The sequence below is a fragment of the Macrotis lagotis genome, chromosome X (genome assembly GCF_037893015.1).
Source record: "Macrotis lagotis isolate mMagLag1 chromosome X, bilby.v1.9.chrom.fasta, whole genome shotgun sequence".
Classification (NCBI taxonomy): Eukaryota; Metazoa; Chordata; class Mammalia; order Peramelemorphia; family Peramelidae; genus Macrotis; species Macrotis lagotis.
In genome coordinates this window covers 4,750,529-4,777,156 of record NC_133666.1, presented here as the reverse complement: position 1 = coordinate 4,777,156, position 26,628 = coordinate 4,750,529, and the positions used below count along the sequence as shown (strand labels likewise).

Sequence of the window (26,628 nt, the reverse complement as noted above, 5' to 3'; positions counted from 1 at the left end):
GAGAGAGAGAGAGAGAGAGAGAGAGAGAGAGAGAGAGAGAGAGAGAGAGAGAGAGGAATGATGGGTGCCATCTGCTTCTTGATGAAGTGGCAATGGATTCAGGGTTAGAATGAGACATAAATTTTTCTTGGTATGGCCAGTGTGGGAATTTGTTTTACTTAACTATGTATATTTGTTACAGGTGTCTAAGCTTGGTTTTTCTTTTTTTCAATGTAGTTGGAAATTGGGAGGAAAGGAAAGTAGATTTCTATTCATTGAAAAAGTTAAATTAAAAAAAAAATCATAGATCTGTGGTTTGAAGGAAACTTAGAAGGCCGCTGCATTCAACCCTCTAATTTTACAATTAAGGAAACTGAAGCATACTTTTTGAAAAACTCAGATTAAATGACTTGTCCAAAGTTATATAGGAAGTGAGGTAGGATTTGAATCTAAGTCTTCTCATGTCTCTTAGTCTAGTGCCTTAAAGACTGTGCCACATGACTTCTGCAATTGATTGATAACTTCAGAAAGATCAAAAGTCAGGCTGCAAAGTGTTGAAAAGTAGGAGGAGGGAAAATGGTGGCAGTGAGCATAGACAGCTTTTTCTAAGAGTTTGACTGAAAAAGACGGATCAGAGAGAACATTGATTAAGCAATTAGCATAAATCAGGTGACACCGTAGTAGACAGACCCCAGAACCTGGAGTCAGGAAGATTTAAGTTCAGTTGTGTCCACAGACACCTTTTCTTCCATTTTCAATGGAGCCTGGATCTTCCTCACTGTGAGAGTAACACATGTCTCTTTCCACTGATCAGATCTCATCTCAGCTCTCTATACTTCAAGGCATGATTTGTTAAACTTCCCTTCCTTCTTTTGCTCTGAACTACAGCACAGCCTTGGCTTGGGGATCCCACAATTCCATCCAACTATGCCAAATGTCACCCAAAGGGAGCTTGGGTTTGAATTGTCCGAACACCAGAACAAGAACCGAAACAGTTGCAAAAAAATCTTCTGTTGATGGAGATGGAGATTAAATGGATGGGCTTATGTTTCCAGCAGTAGAGGGAAGATCTGGCCAAATCTCTGAGTGTCAGTTATCTGTACAGGAAACTTCTGGTAGTAGTGATTCACTTGAGCCAGAGGTTTCGAAAGGACAATTAGGGCAGTTCATAGAGACATGGAGGTCTTTAGAAAGTTGCTACAAACACTCACTACCTGGTGGAGTAGCTGTCATACACAGTTTTGTTGTCCAGGTTCAATAGCAGTCACTTTTTTTTTTTAGGTTTTTTTGCAAGGCAAATGGGGTTAAGTGGCTTGCCCAAGGCCACACAGCTAGGTAATTAAGTGTCTGAGACTGGATTTGAACCCAGGTACTATGTAACTAAGGATTGTGTGATCTCACAGACCACTGGAGCTTTTTGGTTTTCTTATAAAAGATTAGGATATGGAAATTAAGATCTTTATTTTAAAATGTGATATGACTCATGTAATTGAAACAAACAACTTTACTGTATATAACATTAATTGCTATTTCATAACAGGACATTTTTTTTTGTTTTGTTTTTTTGCAAGGGAATGGGGTTAAGTGGCTTGCCCAAGGCCACACAGCTAGGTCATTATTGTCTGAGGCGGGACTTGAACTCAGCAACTCCTGTCTCCAGGGCTGGTGCTCTATCCACTGCGTCACCTAGCCGCCCCATAACAGGACTCTGAGAATAGATTTCAAGATTTTAGAAAAATTGTACTTCAGTTTGTTTGTTACTTCTCAGTAAACATCAACATGTTGCCTGCAAATTTGCCTATAGAATGTCTAGAGTTGCAATCAGATATGCAGCTTAAAGAAAAATTTGTTTAATTACTTTCTTAATTGTACTTTTTAAAGTTGTACCTGCCAAAAGAAAAGTACCCAACATTTCACAATCATGCCCTATTGGGGAGTACACATATTTATTTGCAAGGAATATTTTTTCCAATATGAAGTATACAAAAAGTAAAAATAGAACAAAAATTACAGATAAGCATCTTGAAAATATTCTTTAAATTGCTACCACCTCTATCAAGCCAGATAGAGGTACACTGGTATCAAAAAAAACCCAGGCTCAGTGTTCCCATTACAAATGATATGTTCTTATATTTTGTTTCAAAAGTAAATTCTTTTTTGCTAAACTCATTTTTATTATGCTTTATTATATTTTATTAGGTTTTATTGCATTTTTATTATACTTACTAGTAATATGGATTACATTGTAACCATAAATAAATATTAAATTCTATAGGTGGCCCCTGACAAGTTTTTTTGGCAGTGCAGCTCAGAGAAGTTAAAAGGTTGATTATCCATGTTTATTATCCCTTTTGCTAGGGATAAACTGAAGGTAAACTGTAGGTAAACAGTAGGGCAAACTATAGAAATTCCTAGGTTTATGCGAATGTTCTCTCCTTTTTTTAGCCCAAAGATATGGTTAGTTCAAAGCAAAGACATTTAATGAAACAGGATAGTAAGAAAATTTGTAATAATACATTTTTCCCATAAATGTGAGGCATGTTCTCCCACAAATAAACACATGAGGAACCCTCACATATGTGTGCATATTTTTCAGAATGGCAAATGCCCCAAAGCTGCTTTGATATGACTGGTACAAGTGTGGGCTTCTGAGAGTGGGGAGGTATAGCTGGGGAAGAAGAGGAGGAGGAGGAAGAAGAGGAGGAGAAAGAAAGTGGAAGAAAAAGAGGAAGAAAAGGAGGAAATGTGTATGCAGGGGCAGCTCCCACTTCTAGGCCTGTAGTAACCATCCCCCTTTCTTCTAGTAATGCCGTGTCATAACTCTCTGGGCCTACTCCTCACTGGCCGTTGTTCTGCTGACCTCTAAGACTTCACCGACATAACTTTATTAGTTTCAGCATCTCTGTTGGATGTTGCTCCCTACTATTCTCTTTTGCACTCAGCTCTTCAGGGCTATATCAACTTCCCTCATTGTCAAACTGACACATCCCACCATGCCCAGTCAACATAAGTTAGGTAGAACCCTCCAGGATAATATTAGGTTTTTGCTTTTTGACCCTTGTCTCTCTAGATAGCAGAAATGTTACAAATAAATTAGATAACTTAGGGTACTGACACTCTTAGACCTTCCAAGATCCTCTCTGGCTTAGCTGCAAATGAATTGGAACAACAACAAAACCATGTTGGTGAGGGAGACAAGGTCAGTGTTTCCCATACACTGAGCCCCAACCCGTGTTCCTAGTATGCCGTCTGGCAGTAGTAAAACCTAGGGGGCAGGTGGAAATTGGCTGTGGAGCTGTATTTTAGTCTATGAAAGTCTCCATCTCCTGACAGCAAAATCACACCATCAAGGGCTTTTTTAATTAGGAGACACAAGACATAGCAATCACAGAGTCCAACCCATACCCCCAAATGAATTGCTATTCTAGCATGTTCACTCAGTGGCCATCTGGCTCCAGTGAAGTGGAACCCATCACCTCCTGATACAGCTTGGTCACTTTGAGCAGCTCTAACGTCAAGGAAATTTTTCCTGACATCAAACTTTACCTTGACCCTTTCTAACTTCCACCCAGTACTCCTCAATCTTCCCCTTGAAGCTCCACAGAATTGTAATCCCTCTTTGGCATGACAGCCCTGCAAATACTTGAACAAAGTCAGTTCCTGAATCTTCCCTTCTCCAGCCTAAACAGCCCTGATTCTTTCAGTTGATCCTCACAGGACATGGCCCGAGGCCTTCTCCATCCTTCTCACCTTCCTTTTCAATGCTCTCCATAGAATTCTTAAATGGCGGTCCCCACAAATAATCATGCTACTCTAGATATGACCTGACAGGTAATGCCCCTTAACTGTAGCTCAAGAGGCATTGGCAATTTTCTCTGCTACATCAAATCCATGTCTTTTATTGAGTACAGAAAAGCCCATAGTTAATTTTCAGAGAACCTGCTATTTTCCTATGGCTCCCCCTCTCCCTATACTTGTGAAAGTGGTATTTGATACATTGTTGGTGGAGCTGTGAACTCATCCAACCTTTCTGGAGAGCAGTCTGGAACTACGCCCAAAGAGCAACAAAAATGTGCATACTCTGATCCAGCAATACCACTACTGGGGTCTATACCCTGAAGAGATGATGAAAAAGGGTAAAAACATCACTTGTACAAAAATACTCATAGCAGCCCTGTTTGTAGTGGTAAAGAATTGGAAACTGAGTGAATGCCCTTCAATTGGGGAATGGCTTAACAAACTGTGGTCTATGTATGTGATGGAACACTATTTTTCTATTAGAAACCAGGAGAGATGGGAATTCAGGGAAGCCTAGAGGGATTTGCCTGAATTGATGCTGAGTGAGATGAGCAGAAGCAGAAAAACATTGTACACCCTAACAGCAACATGGGGGTGATGATCAAAATTGATGGACTTGCTCTTTCCATCAGTGCAACAATCGGGAACAATTTTGGGCTATCTGCAATGCAGAATACCATCTGTATCCAGAGAAAGAGCAATGGAATTTGAACGAAGTTTGACTATTCCCTTTAATTTAGAAAAAAAAACATATCTTATTGTCTGATCTTGTTATCTCTTATACTTTTTGTTTCTTCCTTAAGGAAGTGATTTCTCTTCCTCATCACACTCAATTTGGATCAATGTACAACATGGAAACAAAATAAAGACTGACAGATTGCTTTCTGTGGGGGGTGGGGAGAAGGAAGTAAGATTGGGAGAAAAATTGTAAAATGCAAATAAAATCTTAAAAAAAATCACTTGTACAAAAAATATTCATAGCAGCTCTGTGGTAAAGAATTGCAAATTGAGTGAATGTCCTTCAATTGGGGAATACCTAAACAAACTGTGGTATATTTATGTCCTGGAATGCTATTGTTCTATTAAAAACCCGGAGGGACAGGAATTCAGGGAAGCCTGGAGGGATTTGCATGAACTGATCCTGAGTGAGATGAGCAGAACTAGAAAAACACTGTACACCCTAACAGCAACATGGGGGGGTGATGATCAACTTTGATGGACTGGCTCATTCTACCAGTGCAACAATCAGGGATCATTTGGGGCTCTCTGCAATGGAGAATACCATCTGTATCCAGAGAAAGAACTGTGGAGTTTGAATAAAAACCAATGGCTATTACCTTTAATTTAGGGAAAAAACCTGATATCTTATTGTCTGATCCTGCTATCTCTTATACTTTATGTTTCTTCCTTAAGGATATGATTTTTCTCTTATCACATTCAATTTAGGTAAATGTATACCATGGAAACAATGTAAAGACTGGCAAATTGCCTTCCGTGGGGGGTGGGGTGGGGAGTAAGATTAGGGGAAAAATTGTAAAACTCAAAATAAAAAAAATCTTTAAAAAAAAGGAAAGTGATATTTGAACAAATGTCCCACATTTAAGCAGCAATGCCAAGAGGCAGGTCCACCCTCATGGGTATTCCTGAGACTTGGCAGGAAATACTAATGCCTGAAATATGGTTCTGGTTGTTCACACCTTACCTAAAAGTAACAGGATCATTCAAAGAGAAAATAGGAGTAATGTTATATGTTGAGACTATATGCTAAGTATTGTGTTGAAAAAATGCTGGAAAAATCAACACAGATTTTTAGTCTTTCCCCCAATCCTATGCACCTCTTCATGACCCCAGTTTAGGGTTTTCTTGTTAAAGATATTGGAGTAGTTTGCCATTTCCTGCTCTACTTCATTTTACAGATGAGGAATCTGAGGCAAACACGGTGAAGTGTACAGCTAGTAAGTGAGGCTAGATTTGAACTCAGGAAGATGAGCCTTCCTGACTCAATATCCAGGGCTCTATCCACTGAGCCATCTCATGAATAGATATATCAAGCCAGTATACCTAGCCTTCCTCTGCTTTCCCCAAATCTAGACTGCATGGCAGATGGACCTGACTTTTTTCTCTTCTCTCTCACAAACTTCAAGAGCCAGTATTTACTCCCCCCCGCCCCGCCAAAGTTCCCATCCTTTCCACCCCAGCAACCAATTCTTAATGTTTTAATGAGAATCAGATCCAGACTAGAATTTCCCCCTGTTGGTTTTTCCACCTTTTGAAGCATGAACTGATCATTAAGGCAAGTCAAAAAGTTATTAGCAACTCTGCTTTGAACAGAAGAAGGGAGCTCCTGCTGTGGTTGCCTAATTGAAGTACCCATCCCTAGATCATGCCTTTCTGCCAAGTATGTGATCTGCTTTGTGAATTTCTAATCTACTCCTTCCTATCCATGATTTTCTCTCGCATGAGTATACCATTTTCTTTATTTTGCTATTAAACTTGTTTATTCTTTTGAAAAACCACATTTTATTGATGTCTTTTGTCTTTTATTCATTTCCCATCCCTCCCTTTTCTAATTGAGCCTTCCATTGTGACAGAGAAAAACAATTAAGCAAAACCATCTGATATAGAATCTCTTTCTGACATGCATTTACTATTAAATCACTTTTGTCCAATACCTCCTAGTCCAGAGGGATGAGAGAGGAATCTTCCATGAAGTCTTCAGTCATCCCTGTATTTGTTTTTGCATTGTTTTCATTTCAAAAACCTTTTTTTAAAAAAAAATTCTGAACTTAAATACCCCAAATGATCATTTCCATATATATAACAGAAGACAAAAAGTAGATTCAACGTGAAATAGACTCTCCAGTTTACAATGCTTGATGTTTTTTGAATGCATAATAATTCCACACATTACTTTCAAAATAGTCCCTCTTATCTGTGTTACATCTTCTGTGCATTAAAACAAATCAAACAAATATTTCAATGGTCCTCTTTTCTTTGCATCATTATTGCTAAGTGCTCCTCTTTCTCCGCAACACCCTCCCCCAACTAAGAAGCAAGAGAAAGAAAACAGTAAAACATAGTTAAGCAAAACAAACCTACCCAGTAGTTGTATCTGGAAATGTATGTCTCATTTTCTGTTCCTTGAGTCCCTGACATTACTGTCAGGAGGCGGGTAATATATCACATCATGGATCCTTTAGGGATGTTTTGGTCCGAGTTCTGAAGTCCCTTTACAGTGTTGTTGTCTTTGCCTCAATTGTTCTGTTTCTTTTGACCTCACTCTACTGATGGAGAGTAACTATTCATGCAGCCTAAGATTCTCTGAAATTGTTTTTCTCCTAATTTTCTACAGTATAATATTCCATTGCATTTGTGTATCACAGTTTGCTCAGCCTTTCCCTAATTCATAGGCAATCCCTTCTAGTTCTTTACTTTTTCTTATTCCCTTTTAACTTGCTCTTCAGAATCAGGAAGTTTGTTCCTTCCTCTGCATCTTTCTCTCCTTCCCTAATCATTGAGATACCCCGAGGGTCATACCCTCCCAACAGATTTTTTCCTCTTTTTTTTTGTTTTTGCAAGTGGTCATTCTTGTCCTCTTTGCCTCATCTTTCTTACCTCATCTTTTTTTTTTAGTTTTTTTTTTTTCAAGGGAAATGGGGTTAAGTGGCTTGCCCAAGGCCACAAAGCTAGATAATTATTAAGTGTCTGAGACTGGATTTGAACCCAGGTACTCCTGACTCCAAGGCCAGTGCTTTATCCACTACGCCACCTAGCCGCCCCTTAGCTCATCTTAATGACTGAATGATTGTTGCCTCAGTCAAAAACCTAACTTTAAAGAGTCTGCCACTGCATCCAGGGCCATCTCCAGTCATTCTGATCCATATCTGGCCACTGGAACCCAGATGGCTCCAGAGGAGAGAGGCTGGTAATTTTGCACAGCACCCCTTACTTAAATCCATCTCACTTGCACGTCATGGCATCAGCTCCCTGATATTGATAACATGAATTCTTTGAGAATGAAGGACAAACAGCAACAGCCTCTGTTTCAACACCCTGTCCCTTCTCTATCATTGTTTCCTTATTGACTTTAATATATTTCTGCACCAAACTATATATTTATATAAGTGTGCATACGATCAACACGTTTTTGTCCATTTTGAATAAAAGTCAGATTTACCTGGTACCCACTCCATTACCCCTACCTCCATGTTTGTATACTCTTCTCATATTCCTCAATTATGAGAAATAGCAAGGTCTATTCCTTGATTCCTTCTTTCCATATAAATCTATTTCTCTTTTTATTCTTCTTTCTCTTTCTCCTCTTCAGACTCTCACAAGAGAGCCAACCCACCCCAGATCCTGAAAAAAATTTAACTCCCTCAATCCCATTTGAAGACATTAAGTTTCTAAAGGGATTCTTGTTTCTTGTTCCTTATTAGAATATTGGACTACATTGTGATATAGCCCCTTCCCATTGTTCAAATAAATTTACTTTCTAGGTTCTTCTTGCCTCTTATATTTGAATTTCAAAATTCCTATTCAGTTCTGGTCTTTTTTTTTTAAATCAGGAATGCTTAGAAGGCTTCTTCCATTTAAGATCCATTTTCTTCTCTTGAAAGATTATAGTCCATTTGGCAGGGTAAATTAATCCTTGTTGTAAACCAATATCTTTAACCTTTTGGAATGTTACATTCCAAGCTCTCCTCTCATTTTTAGTCAAAGCTGTCAGGTTTTTTGTGATCCTGTGTAATAAGGTTTGTTCTGCTCTTACTCTTTGAAGGCCAAGTAGACTACATTTCCTTCACAAGGCTTCCAGGTACTCTAAGAGGTTGAGGGAGTAGTTTCTTTCTCTACTGCCACCATAATACTCAATCTGTCTATCAGCTGTGTTTTCCTCATTTTTATAGGGAAAGTTCTATCTGACCATTCACCACCAAATTAACTTTTACAAAGGAAGATTTAATCCATATGAACGTTTTCCCCAGTACACAAGGGACATAATCTCCCTACCATAGAGTTGGGGGTAGGTATAGGATAGGGAATTTGGCTTGAAATTTTGCTCCACTCTTTGTAGCATTGATACAACTAAATTTACATGCAAAAAATAGTATTGTTTCTGGCTTTTGCTGGGCTAGAGTTCCAAAGGTCATTTCAGGGATGACCAACCTTTTAGCTCTTCTGGGCTGTATGACCCAACAAAAGCCTATCAAGGGCCACATACAGAATTCAGCATCAATTCGATGAATACAATGCAGTCCCCATCACCAAGGAGCAAAGCAACAAATGCAATGAAGAGGAAGCTGCGTGACTGGGCCTAGAGGTTGGACACACCTGTGTACCTGAGGTCTCAGTGATAGTCTGGCTTCAATAACTGACCTGTAGTCCTGGACTCCTAGACTCCTAGATTCATGGAAAAAGGGGGGGGGGAAGGGGAAAAATACAAATAGAGGGAAGAAAGCATGAAGGGAAATAAAGAATAATTTTAACTTTGAATGTGAATGGGATGCACTCTCCCTTAAAATGTAAGCGAATAGCAGAGTGGATTAAAAACCAGAATCCTACATTATTCTGCCTGCAAGAAACTCATTTGAAGAGAGAGATACATATAGAGTAAAGGTAAAAGGTTGGAGCAAAATATATTTTGCTTCAGCTGAAGTGAAAAAATCAGGGGTAGCAATCCTTATCTCCGACAAAGCAGCTGCAAAAATAGATAGCGTTAAAAGAGATAAGGAAGGAAACTTTATCCTCCCAAAAGGTACCATAGACAATAAAGTTATTTCAATACTGAATATATATATATATATATATATATATACATCCAATGGGATAGCATCTAAATTCTTAGAGGAGAAGCTGAAAGAACTACAGGAAGACATAGACAGCAAAACTCTACTAGTGGGAGACCTCAACTTCCCGCTATCAGATCTAGATAAATCGAATCATAAAATAAACAAGAAAAGAAGTTAAGGAGGTAAATAGATTGTTAGAAAAACTATATATGATGGACTTATGGAGGAAACTGAATGGGGATAGAAAGGAATATACCTTTTTCTCTGCAGTACATGGCACTTATACAAAAATTGACCATATACTAGGACATAAAAACCTAATGGTCGACTGCAGAAAGGCAGAAATAGTGAATACATCTTTTTCAGATCATAATGTAATAAAAGTCATATGCAATATTTGGCCAAGGAGATATAGACCCAGAAACAATGGGAAATTGAATTACCTCATTTTAAAGAATGAGTGGATCAAAAAACAAATTATAGAAAAAATTAATCACTTTATCCTAGATAATGACAATAATGAAACAACATACCAAAACCTATGGGATTCACTCAAAGCAGCTGTCAGGAGGTATATTATGTCTTTAAATGCTTACATGAATAAATTAGAGAAAGAGGAAATCAATGAACTAAACATGCAACTAAAAAATGAGAGAAAGAACAAATTAAAAGTTTGATATAATTCTCCTGTGAATCCGTCAGGGCTGAAGTGTTTTTTTTTTCCTTTGGATTACAGCTAAATCTAGTTCCTTTTCTGAGATTTGGTTATTTAAGATCTCTGTCTGACCTTCAATTAGTTTGAGTATTTTATATTTTTGAAGGTATTCCTCTATTTTTGTGTGTTCTTGGTTATGTTAGCATATAACTGTATATAATATGTTCTGTAAAATTTAATTTAGGTAAAATAAAGCAAAATTAGCTTAGACATGAAATTTATTCTCTAAGAATTATTAAGAAACCCATATAGATGGTAGTCAGCCATCTTTGGAGGTGACCACCCCAAGCAAAAGGAGACAGGGATAGTTATACATAAATAAAGATAAGGAAACCTTTAAACCTCCTTGGAGGTCTAATTAAGTTCTATCAGTCTATTAGGTTGTACAATTGCACCTCAAAGAATATCATACTTATTCAATGTTGTCTAAAGGAGGATGTATAATTATCACCTTTCTGGATTAATGTATACCAAATTTCTAGCTTTCCAATCATCTTTCTTCCTGATATTATAATTAATATATGGAGAGATAACATTTCATATTTAAAATAGTAAGAAATAGATCTCTTTTTACTCAGAATATAGGTTTGAAAATTTATTAAACATTGATAGTTCTGATTGTACTCTTTATTGTGGTTTTGTTGTGATTTCACCCTTGCTCCTTTATTTTACTGACTTTTTAATCTAATCTAATTAAGAATTTTTATCAGTTTTAGTTTTTGTTATTTTTCAGTCATTTTAGTCCTGTTGAATTCTTCTTGTCCCCGTATGGGGTTTTCTTGGCAAAGAAAGTAGAGTTGTTTGCCATTTCTTTCTCCAACTCATTTTTTACAGATGAGGAAACTGAGATAAATAGGGTAAAGTAACTTGCCCAGGGTCACACAGCTAGTGAGTGTCAAAGACTGGATTTGAACTCAGCTCTTCCTGATTCCTGGCCCAGTGTTCTATCCACTGAGCCACCATTCAGTTAGTTTTACTTGTCTTTTCTAAAAATAAGCTTTTAAGCATAGTTCAGATACCCAGGTCTGTTTCTCTTAATCAAAGGCCCCAATCTGAAAATTACAAGCTAGCAACAGAAAAGTAGAAAAATTCCATTTTTCCTAGCTGGGGTATCCAGGCAGGCAACTTGGATCTGCTTTGAATACTAATTTTTTTCAAAGTCCATGGGATACTCAATTAAGAACCTGAAAGGGGGACATTGGTGGTGCAGTAGATACAATGCCGGCTCTGGAGTCAGATGGACCTGAGTTCAAATCCAGACTCAGACACTTAGTAATTACCTAGCTGTGTGTAACTGTGGGCAAGTCACTTAACCCCATTGCCCTGCAAAAACAATAAAAAAATCATATCTTTGCAACTCTGGAGTTTTTGGATTTGCTTGTTGCATAGCAAAACATTTTTTCCCCCAATCCCTTCAGTTTTATTTTGTGTATAACTTTTTAAAGTGTGCTTTTGTAAGCAACAGATTGTAGTGGTTTTTTTTTTTTGTTCAATGTGTCACTTTTTTGTTTTATTGAATAGTTCAACCCATTCACATTTAAAGTTATCAGAGTTAGGTTCGCATTTTCCTTCATCTGTCTCTAATATTGTTTTTTCCAAGTTATGATTCTTCCCCTGTTCTGCTGTAAACAGTACTATGTTTATTCAGTTACTTTAATCTTTTTTTTAAAAAGACAATCCTGTTCCCACTGACTCTTTTCTCCTCATCCCTGATCCCTTCTTTTTGTTTGTTATGCCTTTCCATTTGGGGTTTTATTTGTTCCTTTTTCTTTTCTGCTTTCATCTGGTTAGAAAATTTATCCTCCTTTTCTTTTCCTTTCAGTCAAATAGATTCCCTTTGCCTCTCCTCTCCTTCAACTAGTCTTATTCATTAGTATTTTTTTAATTCCAATTTTTGTACCCCTTTCCAAAAAGGTTTTATCTCTCATTCTTCATCATCCATCCTGTCTATTCTAGACTCTCCTTATCTGGTTTGTGCCCCCTATAATTGTCTGATCTCTTTCTTTTCTCTGTATTCCTTATGAAATCAAAGCCTCTCTCCTCTAGATCACTATCACTACCTTGTTGGACTTGCTGGAGTATTCCCCTTTTTCCTTATGCCTCACTCCCAGAACAATGTCAATTATAGCAAGTACCTGAGAGGACACTTCCCTACCATGTCTCTGATTATGCAGCCCCTCTATTTTTCTTTTCCCTGGGCCTGGGCCCTCCTATACCCCTCCCCCAGGTATCAGTTGTTTCCAAGTGTTCCATTTCCTTCCCTCTCCAAGGAGAATGAATGGTCTTCCAGCACCAAATGCCCAAGGCCACACCCAACATAAAACCCATATCTCGCAAAACAAAACAATGCATAGAAAGTTCAAAAGACAGTCTTACTAAAGACAATTTTTGTCTTTTGGCCCTTAGCTGATTGTGGTAGCTTATAGCCTTTGCTGTAACTAAAGAGCAATCAATCTGCCCTTTTGAGAGAGAGTCCTAGTCACAGTAGACAGGAGATGAAATGACCAGTAGGTGCCCTGAAGTGCCGAAAACTCGAATGTTAAAGCAGAGAAGCTTGGTAGCCATGAAACCAGTGGATACAAGAGAACATGAAACAAGTGAGGAGCACTATCTGATAGAGACTGCAAGCCTGGAAGAGACTCCATATCATGCTCCAGAACCCAATAGAGACTGTGTTACTTTTCTTAACTGTTCTCTGTCTCTCTAAATGTCTTTACTCTGAACAAAATGTGTCCTTTGGCTGACATATTTAAGTCACCACATCACCGGGGACTTGTGAGCTATTATTTTTTTAAAGTAGAGGCAGACCTGCATATACTTTGAACCTGAACCATCTTTCCTGGGAGTGGGGATGGGCCACACATTAAAGAGCAGAGTGCCTCAGGCACTGTGTTGTATTATGTTATACATATAGCATAAACGGAATTGGGGGAATCATTCCTGACAAAGAGGGAGTCAGAAAATTGGGTTCTAAGCTATGAATGGGTCAGAATGTAATAGGATAAGAGGCAGAGAGGACAATGTGAGAAAAGGCCAAAGTAAGAAAAATCTAGAATTGGATGCAGAAAAATCAATAGAACAAATGGCTGAAGCAGAGGGAAAGAAGTAGGAAAGAAGGCCAGAAAGTATGATACTGGACCAGTACTCTGTAACAGGACATTACAGGGTGGGTTGTGACTCAGTTGAAAGAAATGATCCCCAGTTATGTCTGGGTTTATGACCGCTACTGGAGAAATGAGCAGCAATGTACAAAAAAATTACGAGCTGAAGTCTCTAAAAGGAGGCTAGAGGGCTACAGGTCCTCTAGAAAAGAAGTGGGATGGGCCTCCTTGGCTTGGTCCTCATCTCCTGCCACTACTACTCCAAGCTCAAGACTAGGGAGTCATCCTGTGATCTCTCCCTCTACCTAGGTATTGGAGGAGGTTTACCAGAATGCAGCCAGTGACCTTCTGGTGGCGGTGTGGATGCATTCATCTGAGCCTGTCATGTCCAAGCTGTTTAGCATGCTCTGCACTGGAAAATTCCCTCACCGTAGTGTCCTTTATACCATGGGGAAGATCATTTTCAAAGGTATGTGACATCAGTAGGAAAAGAGGTGGGGAGAAAGGGGTAAAATTGTGAGAAATATAGGGGTGTGAACAGGGCATCTGGACTGGAACACCAACTCTGCTTCCATGTAGGTATGGGATATGGGGCAAGTCATTACCCACCTCTGGACCTCAGTTTCTCCATATGTAAAATAAGGTCTAAGGTCCTTTCTAGGTCTGACAGCTTTAAAGCCCGCTAAAGAATCCCAAAGGGCCTTTGGCAATTTGCCCATCCAGTCAGAGAAATGTATGGGGGTAGGTGTAGTGGAATACATAGAAATGTCAGCAGGGAGGGAGAATGTGAGCCCCATAGAAGATCATCATATATAGAACTAGAATAGAGCTTAGGACACAGAATATCAGAGCTGGAAGTAACTCTAGAGGTCATTGAGATCAACCTCCTCATTTCAGAGGTGAAAAAACTAAAGCCAGGTAGGGGAAATGATTTGTTCAAGGTCAACTAGATGAAAGAGAAGAAGGGTTTTCTTTTTTTTACAAAATTTATTTATTTAAGGCAATGGGGTTAAGTGACTTGCCCAAGGTCACACAGCTAGGCAATTATTAAGTATCTGAGGTCAAGTTTGAACTCAGGTAGTCCTGACTGCAGAGCTGGTGCTCTATCCACTGTGCCACCTAGCTGTCCCCAAAAATTTTTCTTTGAAGAGCCCTCTATCTTGTTCTGTTGTTAGAATACCCTTTGTTTTGGTTTCTTCCTGACCGTTTGCCCAGTGCCACATGATATGCTGTGTAGTGGCTGTAACCTCGGCAGTCTAGAATTCAGCATTTACTCCCCTTCTAAGCCCTTCCCTCCTCACCCCTCACCTCCATCCCCAATCTTCATCAGTTATGATGTACAAAGTCCCTATCTTCATATTTGAAAACCTTATAATAAAAACATGTGGAATTCTGTTATCAGTGGCATCAGTGGTATATTGAGAAATGATTAACATTTATCAAAGAGCATGATGAAACTTTAAATTTAATTTGCATTATTAGTTTTTTCCATCACTTAAGTTCAGAGTATCAACAAAATGATTAATCAATCCCTGAACTGTAGTGTTTGTACATTTCTGAGATATAAATGTTCACCCTGAAAGTGTAATAGTTGACTCTCAGAAGTTGGTGTGATCTGGCTTCAGCCTATGTAGGAAATCATGGTACACCATATAGGATCTCTCCAGGCTGCTACCTCTTTTCCCATGAGTGTCCTCACTTGGGAAACCAGGAGTTGTTAGCTCTGTTGTGTATACCCAGATATTGCCTGCCCTCACTGGAGTTTTCTCTAATCTCTTCTGAAGCTGAAAATAATGAGACAATGCACATTGGCTATCCCCCTTGGAATTCCAGTCGAGAAAACAGAAATCAGAGATCCATCCTAGCAAGAGTAATGAAGACAAGAAATAACAGTAAGTCACTCTCTTATAATTGAAGCATTATAGAGCCTAACCTCTCTGCAACTCCCATGTTCTTCTCCTACTCCACCCCTACCCCTATCCTTGCTCTTGGTTCTGCCATCTGGGGCCAAGAAGAACAAACCATCCTTCCTCCATATGGCAGACCATCACAGACTTGAAGACAGCTCTTCAAGTCCCTATTTCAGCTGATATCCCCCATTCTTATTCATTTAGTAGCATAGTATCCAATGTTCTCATCACTCTGGGAGACCTGCTCTAAGTATATTTCAAAGTATGTCAAAGTCCTTCATAAGATAGAGTGTCCAGACAGGAGTAAGAATTGGACTTGCGATTTCATTATTATTCATTCATGCATGAGAAAACTCATCCCAATGCAGATTGATGCTTTTTCTACAATTTATAGTGTTAGGGAGTCTCCAGGGGATACTGAGAGATGAAGTCATTTGCCCAGGGTCACACAGCTAGTATGTGTCAGAGGCAGGACATGAACGCAGATTTTTTTGACTGAGATCAGTTTTTTATCTACTACTGCTGGTCACAATTTAACTTAGAACATAATACTCCAAATGTAGTCTTACCTAGGCAGGGTACAGCATGACTATCACTTCCTGTATTCTGGATATTATGCTTCTGCTACCAAATCCATGAAATACATTAATTAGCTTTTTTTTAGCTTCCATATCATATTCAAATTTACCTCCCAAGTCCTTCAGATATTTTGCACACAAAAATATTTTTTTTCTAGTGAAAAATATTTTTGATCCATATGTAGGACTTTAAATTTATCCTTATTAATTGCCATCTTCACTGAATTCAACCCTTCAATCTAGCTTGCTAGTGCCCCGCCAGTCAAAATTCCAAAAAATTACTTTAATGAGTTAGAAAAAATTGTAAGTCAATTCATATGGAGAAATAAAAAGTCAAGCATTTCCAGGGTTTCAATGAAAAAAAGTGCAAAAGAAGGGGGCTTAGCACTACCCGATCTAAAATGATATTATAAAGCATCAGTCATCAAAGCTGTTTGGTATTGGCTAAGAAATAGAGTGGTCGACCAGTGGAATAGACTAGGTGCAAAAGCAGGAGCCGATTATAGTAGTCTGCTGTTTGATAAACCCAAAGAGTCCAGCTATTGGGATAAAAACTCCCCCTTTGATAAAAACTGTTGGGAACATTGGAAGTTAGTATGGCAGAAACTTGGATTAGACCAACACCTCACACCCTATACCAAGATAAGATCCAAATGGATACAGGATTTAGACATAAAAAACAATATTATAAGCAATCTAGAAGATCAAGAACTAGTTTCCCTGTCAGATCTATGGAAAGGGGAGCAGGGGAAGGGATGGAGATCATCACCAAAAACAAACTAGATAATTTTGATTACATTAAATTAAAAAGCTTTTGCACAGACAAAACCACTGTAACCAAGATCAAAAGAAATGTAGTAAATTGGGAAACAATCTTTACAACTAGTATTTCTTCTGTTTTTTTAATTTTTTTTTGCAAGGCAGTGGGGTTAAGTGGCTTGCCCAAGGCCACACAGCTAGGTAATTATGAAGTGTCTGAGGCCAGATTTGAACTCAGGTACTCTGGACTTCAGGGCTGGTGCTCTGTCCACTGTGCCATCTAGCTGCCCCCACTGCACCACCTAGCTTCCCCCAACAACTAGTATTTCTGATAAAGGACTCATTTCTAAAATATACAGAAAACTGAGTCAAATTAAAAAAAAAACAAGCCATTCTCCAATAGACAAATGTTCAAAGGATATGCAAAGGCAATTTACAGATGAGGAAATCAAAGCAATCCGTAGTCATATGAAAAATTGCTCTGAATCATTATTTATTAGAAAAATTCAAATTAAAGCATCTCTGAGGTACCATCTCACACCTCTCAGACTGGCCAATATGACCAGAAAGGACAATGAACCATGTTGGAAGGGATATGGGAAATCTGGGACACTAATACATTGTTGGTGGAGCTGTGTACTCATCCAGCAATTCTGGAGAGCAGTTTGGAACTACACCCAAAGAGCAACAAAAATGTGCATGCCCTTTGATCCAGCAATACCACTACTGGGTCTACACCCTGAAGAGATGATGAAAAAGGGTAAAAACATCACTTGTACAAAAATATTTATAGCAGCCCTGTTTGTGGTGGCAAAGAATTGGAAATCAAGTAAATGTCTCTCAATTGGGGAATGGCTTAACAAACTGTGGCATGTGTATGTCAGGGAACACTATTGTTCTATTAGAAACCAGGAGGGATGGGAATTCAGGGAAGCCTGGAGGGATTTGCATGACCTGATGCTGGGCGAGATGAGCAGAACCAGAAAAACACTGTACACCCTAATAGCAACATGGGGGTGATGATCATCCTTGATGGACTTGATCATTCCATCCGCACAACAATCAGGGAAAATTTGGGGCTATCTCTGATGGAGAATACCATCTGTATCCAGAAAAAGAATTGTGGAGTTTGAACAAAGATTATTACCTTTAAATTAGAAAAAAAAACCTGATATCTTATTATGTAATCTTGCTGTCTCTTACACTTTATTTTTTTTCCTTAAGGATGTGATTTCTCTCTCATCACATTCAATTTGGACCAATATATGCCATGGAAACAATGTAAAGAATGGCAAATTGCCTTCTGTGGGGGTTGGGGGAGGGAAGAAAGATTAGGAGGAAAAATTGTAACACTCAAAATAAATAAAATCTTTAAAATGAAAAAAAATCTAGCCTGCTAATCTCAAGAAGTTCCTTATTCTATCACCCACAGTATCCCTTCTAAGATGACCTCAACTATCTGAAGGATTATCATGATGAAAAAGAGCTCCTGTTTCTAGCACACTTACATATAGAAGTAAATTCATCTAAAAATTTAGAGGGAAATATGAATTAGAATTGTAGACCTGAATTCCTGCAATCTGGTAAATACCAATTCCCTGCCCTGCCAGCTGATGTAGTTCTGGTCTTATGGGTGATATAACATATTGCCGTTGATCTGTGGAAGTTCCAGATTTCTCTATTTTTTCTCACTTGTATACTTTAATAACGGGAGATTACATTATTTTTAGGATAGAAATAGATCCTTCCTTGTGTCTTCTAAAGAAGATCATATTATTACATGATCTTGGGCCATCTAAAGAGGTGAAAAGAAATGGATTAAATTGTTGTGACTGAAATGTCTTTCTTCCCATCCCCATCCCAGGTCCTCAGAGAACTCCCTCATCTAAATTAGTGTTCTCAGGGAATACCATGCACATTCCAAAGTGTAGTAAAGCAACTCAGAGCCAAACCCAGTTCTCCAAGACACTCTCCTCAGTCCAAAGCTGACGTAGACTTTTATCTCTCTCTCTTCTCCTCAGATCAAACTCCAGTTACTTCAGCATATGATACCTGGGAATCACATCTATTTCAGGTAAGAATGACTGAAGATAGAAAGAAGGTGTAGAAGAGAGAAGACGGGACACAGATAGATTCCTGAGCCCCACACCCCTCACATTCTCCATTCCCTGTCTGAGTGGATAGGATCTTTTCCTAGGTTGGAGCAATGTCTGCCCACTCACTTACAGAGAAGACATGGAGAGAAGAACTTAATCGAGAGATCAGAAAAGGTGATTGCAGCTACCCTGGGCAGTCTTCAGAGAAGGTCAGTCTTCAGCATCAATAGCTAATTCTTTCATCTGACTTTAGTCAGGTATCTACAGACTCTGAAACTCAAAGAAATAAAACAAGACTCCCAAGGAAATTAAGCAAAGGGCAAGTAAGGATTTTAAGAATTCACTTCATGTCTTTAGATTCAGTATTTAAAAGAGATTTTATCACTTCTCAAAAAAAAGGAAGATGCAATTTTAGTCTTACTATCCCAGAATCCTAGAACTTTGGAGTGGTAAGGGCTTTCCATGGCCATATGCCGAAACAAATGGGATTCTAACTTTGTTTTTGGTTATTTTTTGAACCTGAGCCTAAAACTTCACATTTATTCCTATTAAAATTCTTCATATTCAATTCAACCTAATATTCTATCCTGATGACAGCTATTTAGATCCTGATTCTGCCATCTAGGATGTTATTGCTCTCCCATAGCTTTGTGTCTCTGCAAATTTAATGAGCCTTGATCTAAGTCATTAATGAAAATGTAAAGCAACTCAGAGCCAAACCCAGATCTCCAAGACACTCTCCTCAGTCCAAGCTGATGTAAAACTCCAGGTATTTACCCTCTTCTGAATGTGACTGGCTATACCATTATGTAACCCACCTCTTTCTATTTTGTCTACAAGAATTGTAGGTAACCTATAGTGATAGCATTCCCCTGATCTACAAATTCTCTCAAAAAAAGAAGTGAAGTTAGTCTGCCATAACTTCCTGCCATTTTTTTTGTATTGATACTTTTTGGGTTTTAAAATAAATAATGCTATAAACTTCCATATAACACCCCCCCATCACTCCAATGGTACAAAGAAATATACTTAAGAAAAACAAATTCACATATTGAGTATGTCTGGAACACATGCCATATTTTATACTTGTAGTACCGCACCTCTCTGTCCAGAGGAGGGAGATATGTTTTACTGTCAGTTGAAGTCACTATTAGTCACTGATTGATTAAAATGATGAGATTTTTCAATGTTGCTTTCCTTTACATTATTGTAGTCACAGTGTAAATTCTTCTGATTTTGCTAACTTCATTTTGTATCAGGTCATGGAAGTCTTCCCAGATTTTTCTGAATTCATATTATTTGTCATTTCTCATGACATAATAACATCCTTACATTGTAAGCTATTTCCTCATTCAATAAGAACCCATTTGTTTCTAATTTTTTGTTTGCTTATTTTTGCTTACTATTTTTGTATATATGGGAGAGACCACTTCTTTGTGATTACTGCTTCCTTTTCTAGATGTACACTTATTTAATGATGCATTCTCTCATTTTGCAGGAATTTTCTCAAGCCTATTGGGCTGTGGTTGGTAGTTTCTGTTCTTTTCCCCTTTTTGAAAATTAGAATATTTACTCTTTTCCAGTCTCCTGTTCTTAGGGGATCCTCATTCTTTTTAATGCTTCATTGGGCCTCCACAATCATACTTTAATGCCTCAGTTAGAATGAATACCAACGCTAATGGTATGGAGAGGATCCTCTGCTAGCAGGACATTGGCTCTGGGAAGCTCTTTAATACTAGAAGTACTATGAATCAAAAATTGGCAACTCATTGCAGGGAGGAGTATAGAGGGTTTTATTACCAGTAGGAAATTACTCAGCAATTCTTTGGCCATGGCAATCCACAAAGCAAAGATAAATACAAAATAATCCTGACTTGGGTGACTAGTGATGTAATTTCACTTGTGACCTACCTTATGGTCAGAGGCACTTCCAGTGTGTGAAGCTTTAGCTATATAAATGAAACTGAGTGACTTGCCAAATCCTTATAGAATCTATCACTTACTACAAATGGAAACCACATGGAAAACCCCATTTGGGGAAACACCTTTCCTAAGTAGAAAAAACATTTTTATTGTTTTATTAATATATCTTATTAAGTATAGTTTATTCTAATCCTTTTTGTTTGCATATTGAATTAGTAGTATTCTTTGAAGTTTAGTTGTTTTTAACCTCATACTTTGTATACTAAAAGTTCATCACCCTTTGTAACTTTGAATCTGACTGACCTTTGTCACTCCTTCTAAGTGACTTTTTTTCGGGGGGGGGCGTGCGTTGCAAGGCAATGGGGTTAAGTGGCTTGCCCAAGGCCACACAACCTGGTAATTATTAAGTGTCTGAGGCCGGATTTGAGCTCGGGCACTCCTGACTCCGGTGCTGGTGCTCTATCCACTGCGCCACCTAGCTGCCCTCTAAGTGTCTTCCTTAGGCTAATTATGAGGAACTGTTGATCATAGGCAAAAATGAGATATGTCTATAGACAGATCTATACTCAACGAGTATAGATTCTTTTTACAAGGTATATACAAAGTGGTTTTGTGGAAGGAGTTGCAAGGGACCAGGAAAGGCCTCCTATAGGATGTAGCACTCAGCTGAGTTTTGAAGGGCACTGGAATTCTTAGAGATAGAGGTGAGAAGGGAGATTATTTCAGAAATGGTACATGGACCAAAGAGTATGCCAAGGAGACAAATTGTAGAGGGCTTTGAATGTCAAACTGAAGAGTTGATATTTGACCTATAGGCAAGAGGGAATCCCTGGAGACAAAGGATTCCAGGCTTCCTTAGATCTCTCTTTGAAAGTCCAGAATGGCCTGCTCAGTTCCTTCACACCCACATCACCACCACTATGTGGTGCTGCCTGATCATTAAAGCCTTAGAATAGATAAAAATCTGGAAACAACCTGCCAATTGCTTCTGTCTCAGCGCCATGCTCCTTTGGCCTGCTGTTCACCTTCAAAAAGTGCCCTTGTGTGTCTACCTTGGATGTTACTACGTGCATTGCTGTCCTTATTGACTTAGTGGGGTCAAAGGGCAAAAAAATGTCAGAATGTGAGTGTCCCTGGAATGGACAAGAGTGACAAAGATGAGATACCATTATCAAAGAGTGGGTAAGATTGAAGAGTTCAGGATATCTCAGAGGTAAACCTGGCTGACTCCCTAGCTCTTCCTTCTTCAAAATTGATCTTAAAAGTCTACTTCTTCCAAATGAAATATGGAATAGCACATGTCTCAGTTATGTATAAGATATATACTATAGTTACTCCTATGCTAAGTACTGTTTGACTATATTAGCAGGCACTTCTAGTTCTCCGACTTGGTCTCGGGGTTGGCACTTCAACCCTAAATGCTCTGACTTTCTGGATAGTCTCAAATGTCCAACATTATCACAGAAGTTAGTCTGGAAAGAGAGTGTCCCTGGGTACAGACCTCCATCTTTCTCTGAATGGAGTTTCCCTGAGATACACTGGGTTGATTATTCTGACTTTCTGGAGGGTACCAATACTGATATCATTCTTGTCTGAGTCAGTGTCATCTGAGCTACTCCTTTTTTTGAATTAACATTTTATTTCTTTTCGAATTAGATACAATAGTAGTATCTGCCTGTCATTTTTTGTAAGGTTTTGAATGTTACAATGCCCCCCTTCCCTTCCCTCCAACAGAATGCTGTCTGATAGTCTTTAAATTGTTTCCATACTATACATTAATGTAAATTGAATGTGTTATAAAAGTAAACATAAGAGTAAACATAACGCCCCCCCCCAAGAAGATGAGAAACCTCAAGAATAGAGAGAGAGGGGGAAAAAATGTACTTCAGTCTGTGTTCAGATTCCAATGACTCTGTCTCTGGGGTGAGTTGCTTTCTTTATCATAAGTCCACCAGAGAAGTTGCTTGAATATTTTTCCCACAGTTGCTATTACTAGCTGTACCTACACTCTATTCCTCCCCACTCTCATTTATTCTCCCCTCATCCTGGCTCTGTCCAAAAGTGTGTTGAATCTGAGTACCCTCTCCCTCCCTCTTCCCTCTCTTCTATCACCTAGTCCCCCCTTCCCTCACCCATTCCTTCTTATCCCATCCCTTTCTTCTCATTTTTCTCTAGAGAAGATGGATTTCCTCACCCTATTGTGTGTGTGTTATTTCCTCTCTGAGCCATTTCTGATGAGAATGAAAGCTCACTCATTCCAGTTTAGCTATTTAGTATGGAAGCCCCAACTGCAACATGCTTCTCTTCAGGTTAGCAGCAGAGTCCTACCCCAAGGGAGAGCAGAGAAATCTCTGCAGACTTCGCTTATTGTCTCTGGGGTACAGGCTGCTTTCTCCTGATTCACGCCACAGGTTCTAAGGCCGGTGCTCCTCACTCCACACTCATTTTGGTGTAGAAGTATTCTCTCCCCACCCCCATCAAGCTGTTACTGCTGATCTCTGGGCTGGACTGGACTGGGCTGGACTGGGCTGTGCTGTGGCTGCAGCTTTTTTTCCCAACCCCTGGTCCTGGTGAAACACACCTTTCCTGAGGAACTTCTAAGTTATCTTTAACTGGGAAGATGTATCACTCAGTCTTTCTGTGGGTTCTGCCCCTCTAAATTTTGACTAGAGTCATAATTTTATGGCTTTTGGAGTTTGGGGGGGAAAGAGTTCCCGGGAAATGCTGCCTTCATGCTGCCATCTTGGCTCTGCCCCCCACTACTTTTTTTTGTTTTATTTTTATTTTTTTGTTTTTTTGTAAAGCAGTGGGGTTAAGTGACTTGCTCAAGGTCACACAGCTAAGCAAGTATTAAATGTCTGAGGCTGGACTTGAACTTAAGTCCTACCTCCAGGGCCAATGCTCTATCCACTGTGCCACTCAGCTGCCCCTGAGCTGCTACTTTTTTAAAAAATCATTTATTCCTTTATTTTATAAGCATTTATTATTCCCCACCCCAACATCTTATGATCTCTTTGGATTACAAACCTAGTAGTAGTATTGCTGAGTCATAGGATATGCATAGTTTTATAGCCTTTGGGGCATAGTTCTGAATTGCTTGCCAGAATGGTTGAATTACTTCACAACTCCATAAACAGTGAATTGTTGTTTTCCCAGATCCCTACCAACATTGATCATTTTCCTTTTATGTCGTATTAGCTGATCTGATAGATCTGAGAGGGTATGTCATGGTTGTTTCAATTTGCCTTCTTCTAATCAATAGTGATTTAGACCACATTTTATATGACTAAACAGAGATTTGGTCTATAATCTTCTTTCGTTGTTTTGATTCTTCTTGGTTTAGGTAGCAGCACCAGATTTGTATCCTAAAAGGATTTTGGCAGGCTTTCTTTGCCTCTTTTTCAAATACATGGAATTGGAATTAATTGTTCTTTAAATGTTTGGTAGAATTCAATTGTAAATCCATCGGCCCTTGAGATTTTCTCCTTAGGGAGTTCATTGATGACTTATTCAATTTCTTTTCCTAAAATGGGGTTATTTAAATATTTTATTACCTCCTCTGATAATCTGAGCAATTTATATTTTTATAAATATTCATCCATTTCATTTATAGTGTCAGATTTATTGATATACATTTGGGCAAAATAATTATGAATTATTACTTTAATTTCCTCTTTATTGGTGATGAATTCACCCTTTCATTTTTGATGCTGATAATTTGGATTTATTTTTTTAATCAAATTAACCAAAGGTTTATCTCTTTTATGTTTTTTTTAAATAAACCAATCTTTGGTTTTAGTTAATAATTTAACAGTTTCCTTACTTTCAATTTTATTAATCCCTTTTTTGATTTTCAGAATTTCTAATTTGATATTTAATTGGTAATTTTTAATTTGTTTTTTCTCATTTTTTTTATTTCATCAATCGCTGCATTCTCTATTTTATTCATGTAAGCATTTAGAGATAGAAAATTTCACCTAAGAGCTGCTTTGGCCCATAAGTTTTGGTATGTTTTCTCATTATTGTCGTTCTCTTTGATAAAAATGACTGTTTCTATGATTTGTTATTTAACTCACTCATTTTTTAGGATTATATTATTGAGTTTCCAATTGATTTTTAGTCTATATTTCCATGGCCCTTTATTATTATATGTCATTTTTTATTGCACCATGATCTGAAAAAGATAAATTTAATATTTCTGAATTTCTGAATTTGATTGTGAGGTTTTTCTGTCCTAATACATTGTCAATTTTTGTGTATGTGTCATGGTCCACTGAGAAAAAGGTATATATTACTTTCTATCCCTTTCATTTTTCTCTAGAAGCCATTCATATCTAAGTTTTCTAACATTCTATTCACCTCCTTAATGTCTTACTTGTTTACTTTTGTAGATTTAATTCTGATGGAGAGAGGTAGAAGTCCTATACTAGTATAGTTTTGTCCTCTCTTTCTTTCTGTAATTCACTTAACTTCTCCTTTAAGAATCTGAATGCTAGTTAGGGGCGGCTAGGTTGCGCAGTGGATAGAGCACCAGCCCTGGAGTCAGGAGTACCTGAGTTCAAATCTGGCCTCAGAAACTTAATATAATTACCTAGCTGTGTGGCCTTGGGCAAGCCACTTAACCCCATTGCCTTGAAAAATCTAAAAAAAAAGGAATCTAGATTCTACACCATTTTGTGCATATTTATATTTCTTCAATGTCTTTGGTGTCTTTTGAGCAAGATTTAACTTCCTTCCTTATCTCTTCTAATTAGATCTATTTACTTTTGCTTTGTCTGAGGTCAGGATTGCTACTCCTGCCTTATTTACTTCAACTGAAGTATATATATATATATATATATATATATATATATATATATATATATATATATACATGTATTCTGCTCGTCTTTTATTTTTACTCTGTGTATATCTCTCCACTTCAAATGTGTTTCTTGTAAACAACATATTGTAGGATTCTGTATTTTAATCCTCTCTGCTATCCTCTTCCATTTTATGGAAGAATTCATCCCATTCACACTCATAGTTATGATTAATAACTGTGTTTTTCTTTCTATCCTATCCCCCCTTTTTTACTTTTCTCTCCCTTTTCACCCTATCCCTCCTTTCTAGTGTTTTGCTTCTGACCACCACCTCCCTCAATTTGCCATCCTATCAGCTCCCCACCCCCTGCCTTTTTCTTTCCCCTTACCCCCTCTTTCTTCCCTATAGAATGAGATAAATTTCTAAACCCATCTGAGTATATATGTTATTCCCTCTTTGAGGGAATAATGAGAATAAGATTAAAGCAATGCTCACCCCCCCTTCTTTCCCTTTACTATATAGGTCCTTTGCACCTCTTTATGTGATATAATTTAGCTTATTTTGCCTCTCTCTTTCCTCTTCCAGTACAATCTTTTTTCTTCATGTTTTAATTTTTTTATATCATCACATCAAAATCAGTTTATACTCCCAACCTGTCTCCTTCAAATTGTCCTAATAGAGATACAGTTCCCAAGAGTTATAAATATCATCTTTCCCATGTAGTGATGTAAAAAGTTTAATCTTATTGAATAACTTTTCCCCCATTTATCTTTTTACGTATTTCAAGTCTTATATTTCAAGATTGAACTTTCTGTTCATCAAGAAAGTCTGAAAGTTCCCTATTTCATTGAATATTCTTTTCCCCTGAAAGATTATGCTCAATTTTCCTGAGTAGTTGATTCTTGGTTGTAATCCAAGCTCCTTTGCCTTCCTGAATATCATATTTCAGGCCCTCTGATCCTTTAATTTTGAAACTACTAAGTCCATGTAATGCTGACTATAGCTCCCTAGTATTTGAATTGTTTCTTTCTGTCTGCCTACAGTATTTTCTCCTTCACCTGGTAATTCTGGAAATTAACTACAATATTCCTTGGAGTTTTCATTTGGGGATCTCTTTCAGGAAGTAATTGATGGATTCTTTCAATAACTATTTTACTTTCTGGTTCTAGGATATCAG

At 38.1% G+C, this 26,628-nt stretch overlaps 1 protein-coding gene across 2 annotated transcripts in view; it reads left to right on the top strand.

The window, feature by feature from the left end:
- LOC141497777 (maestro heat-like repeat family member 5) overlaps window positions 1–26,628 on the top strand; it is a 117,704-nt gene that overhangs the window by 25,527 nt on the left and 65,549 nt on the right. For both annotated transcript variants that reach the window (XM_074200589.1, XM_074200588.1), the window contains exons 5-8: window positions 13,692–13,851; window positions 15,167–15,274; window positions 18,651–18,703; window positions 18,827–18,934. In XM_074200589.1, the coding sequence (XP_074056690.1) occupies window positions 13,692–13,851; window positions 15,167–15,274; window positions 18,651–18,703; window positions 18,827–18,934 (429 nt within the window). The remainder of the gene's footprint in view (window positions 1–13,691; window positions 13,852–15,166; window positions 15,275–18,650; window positions 18,704–18,826; window positions 18,935–26,628) is intronic.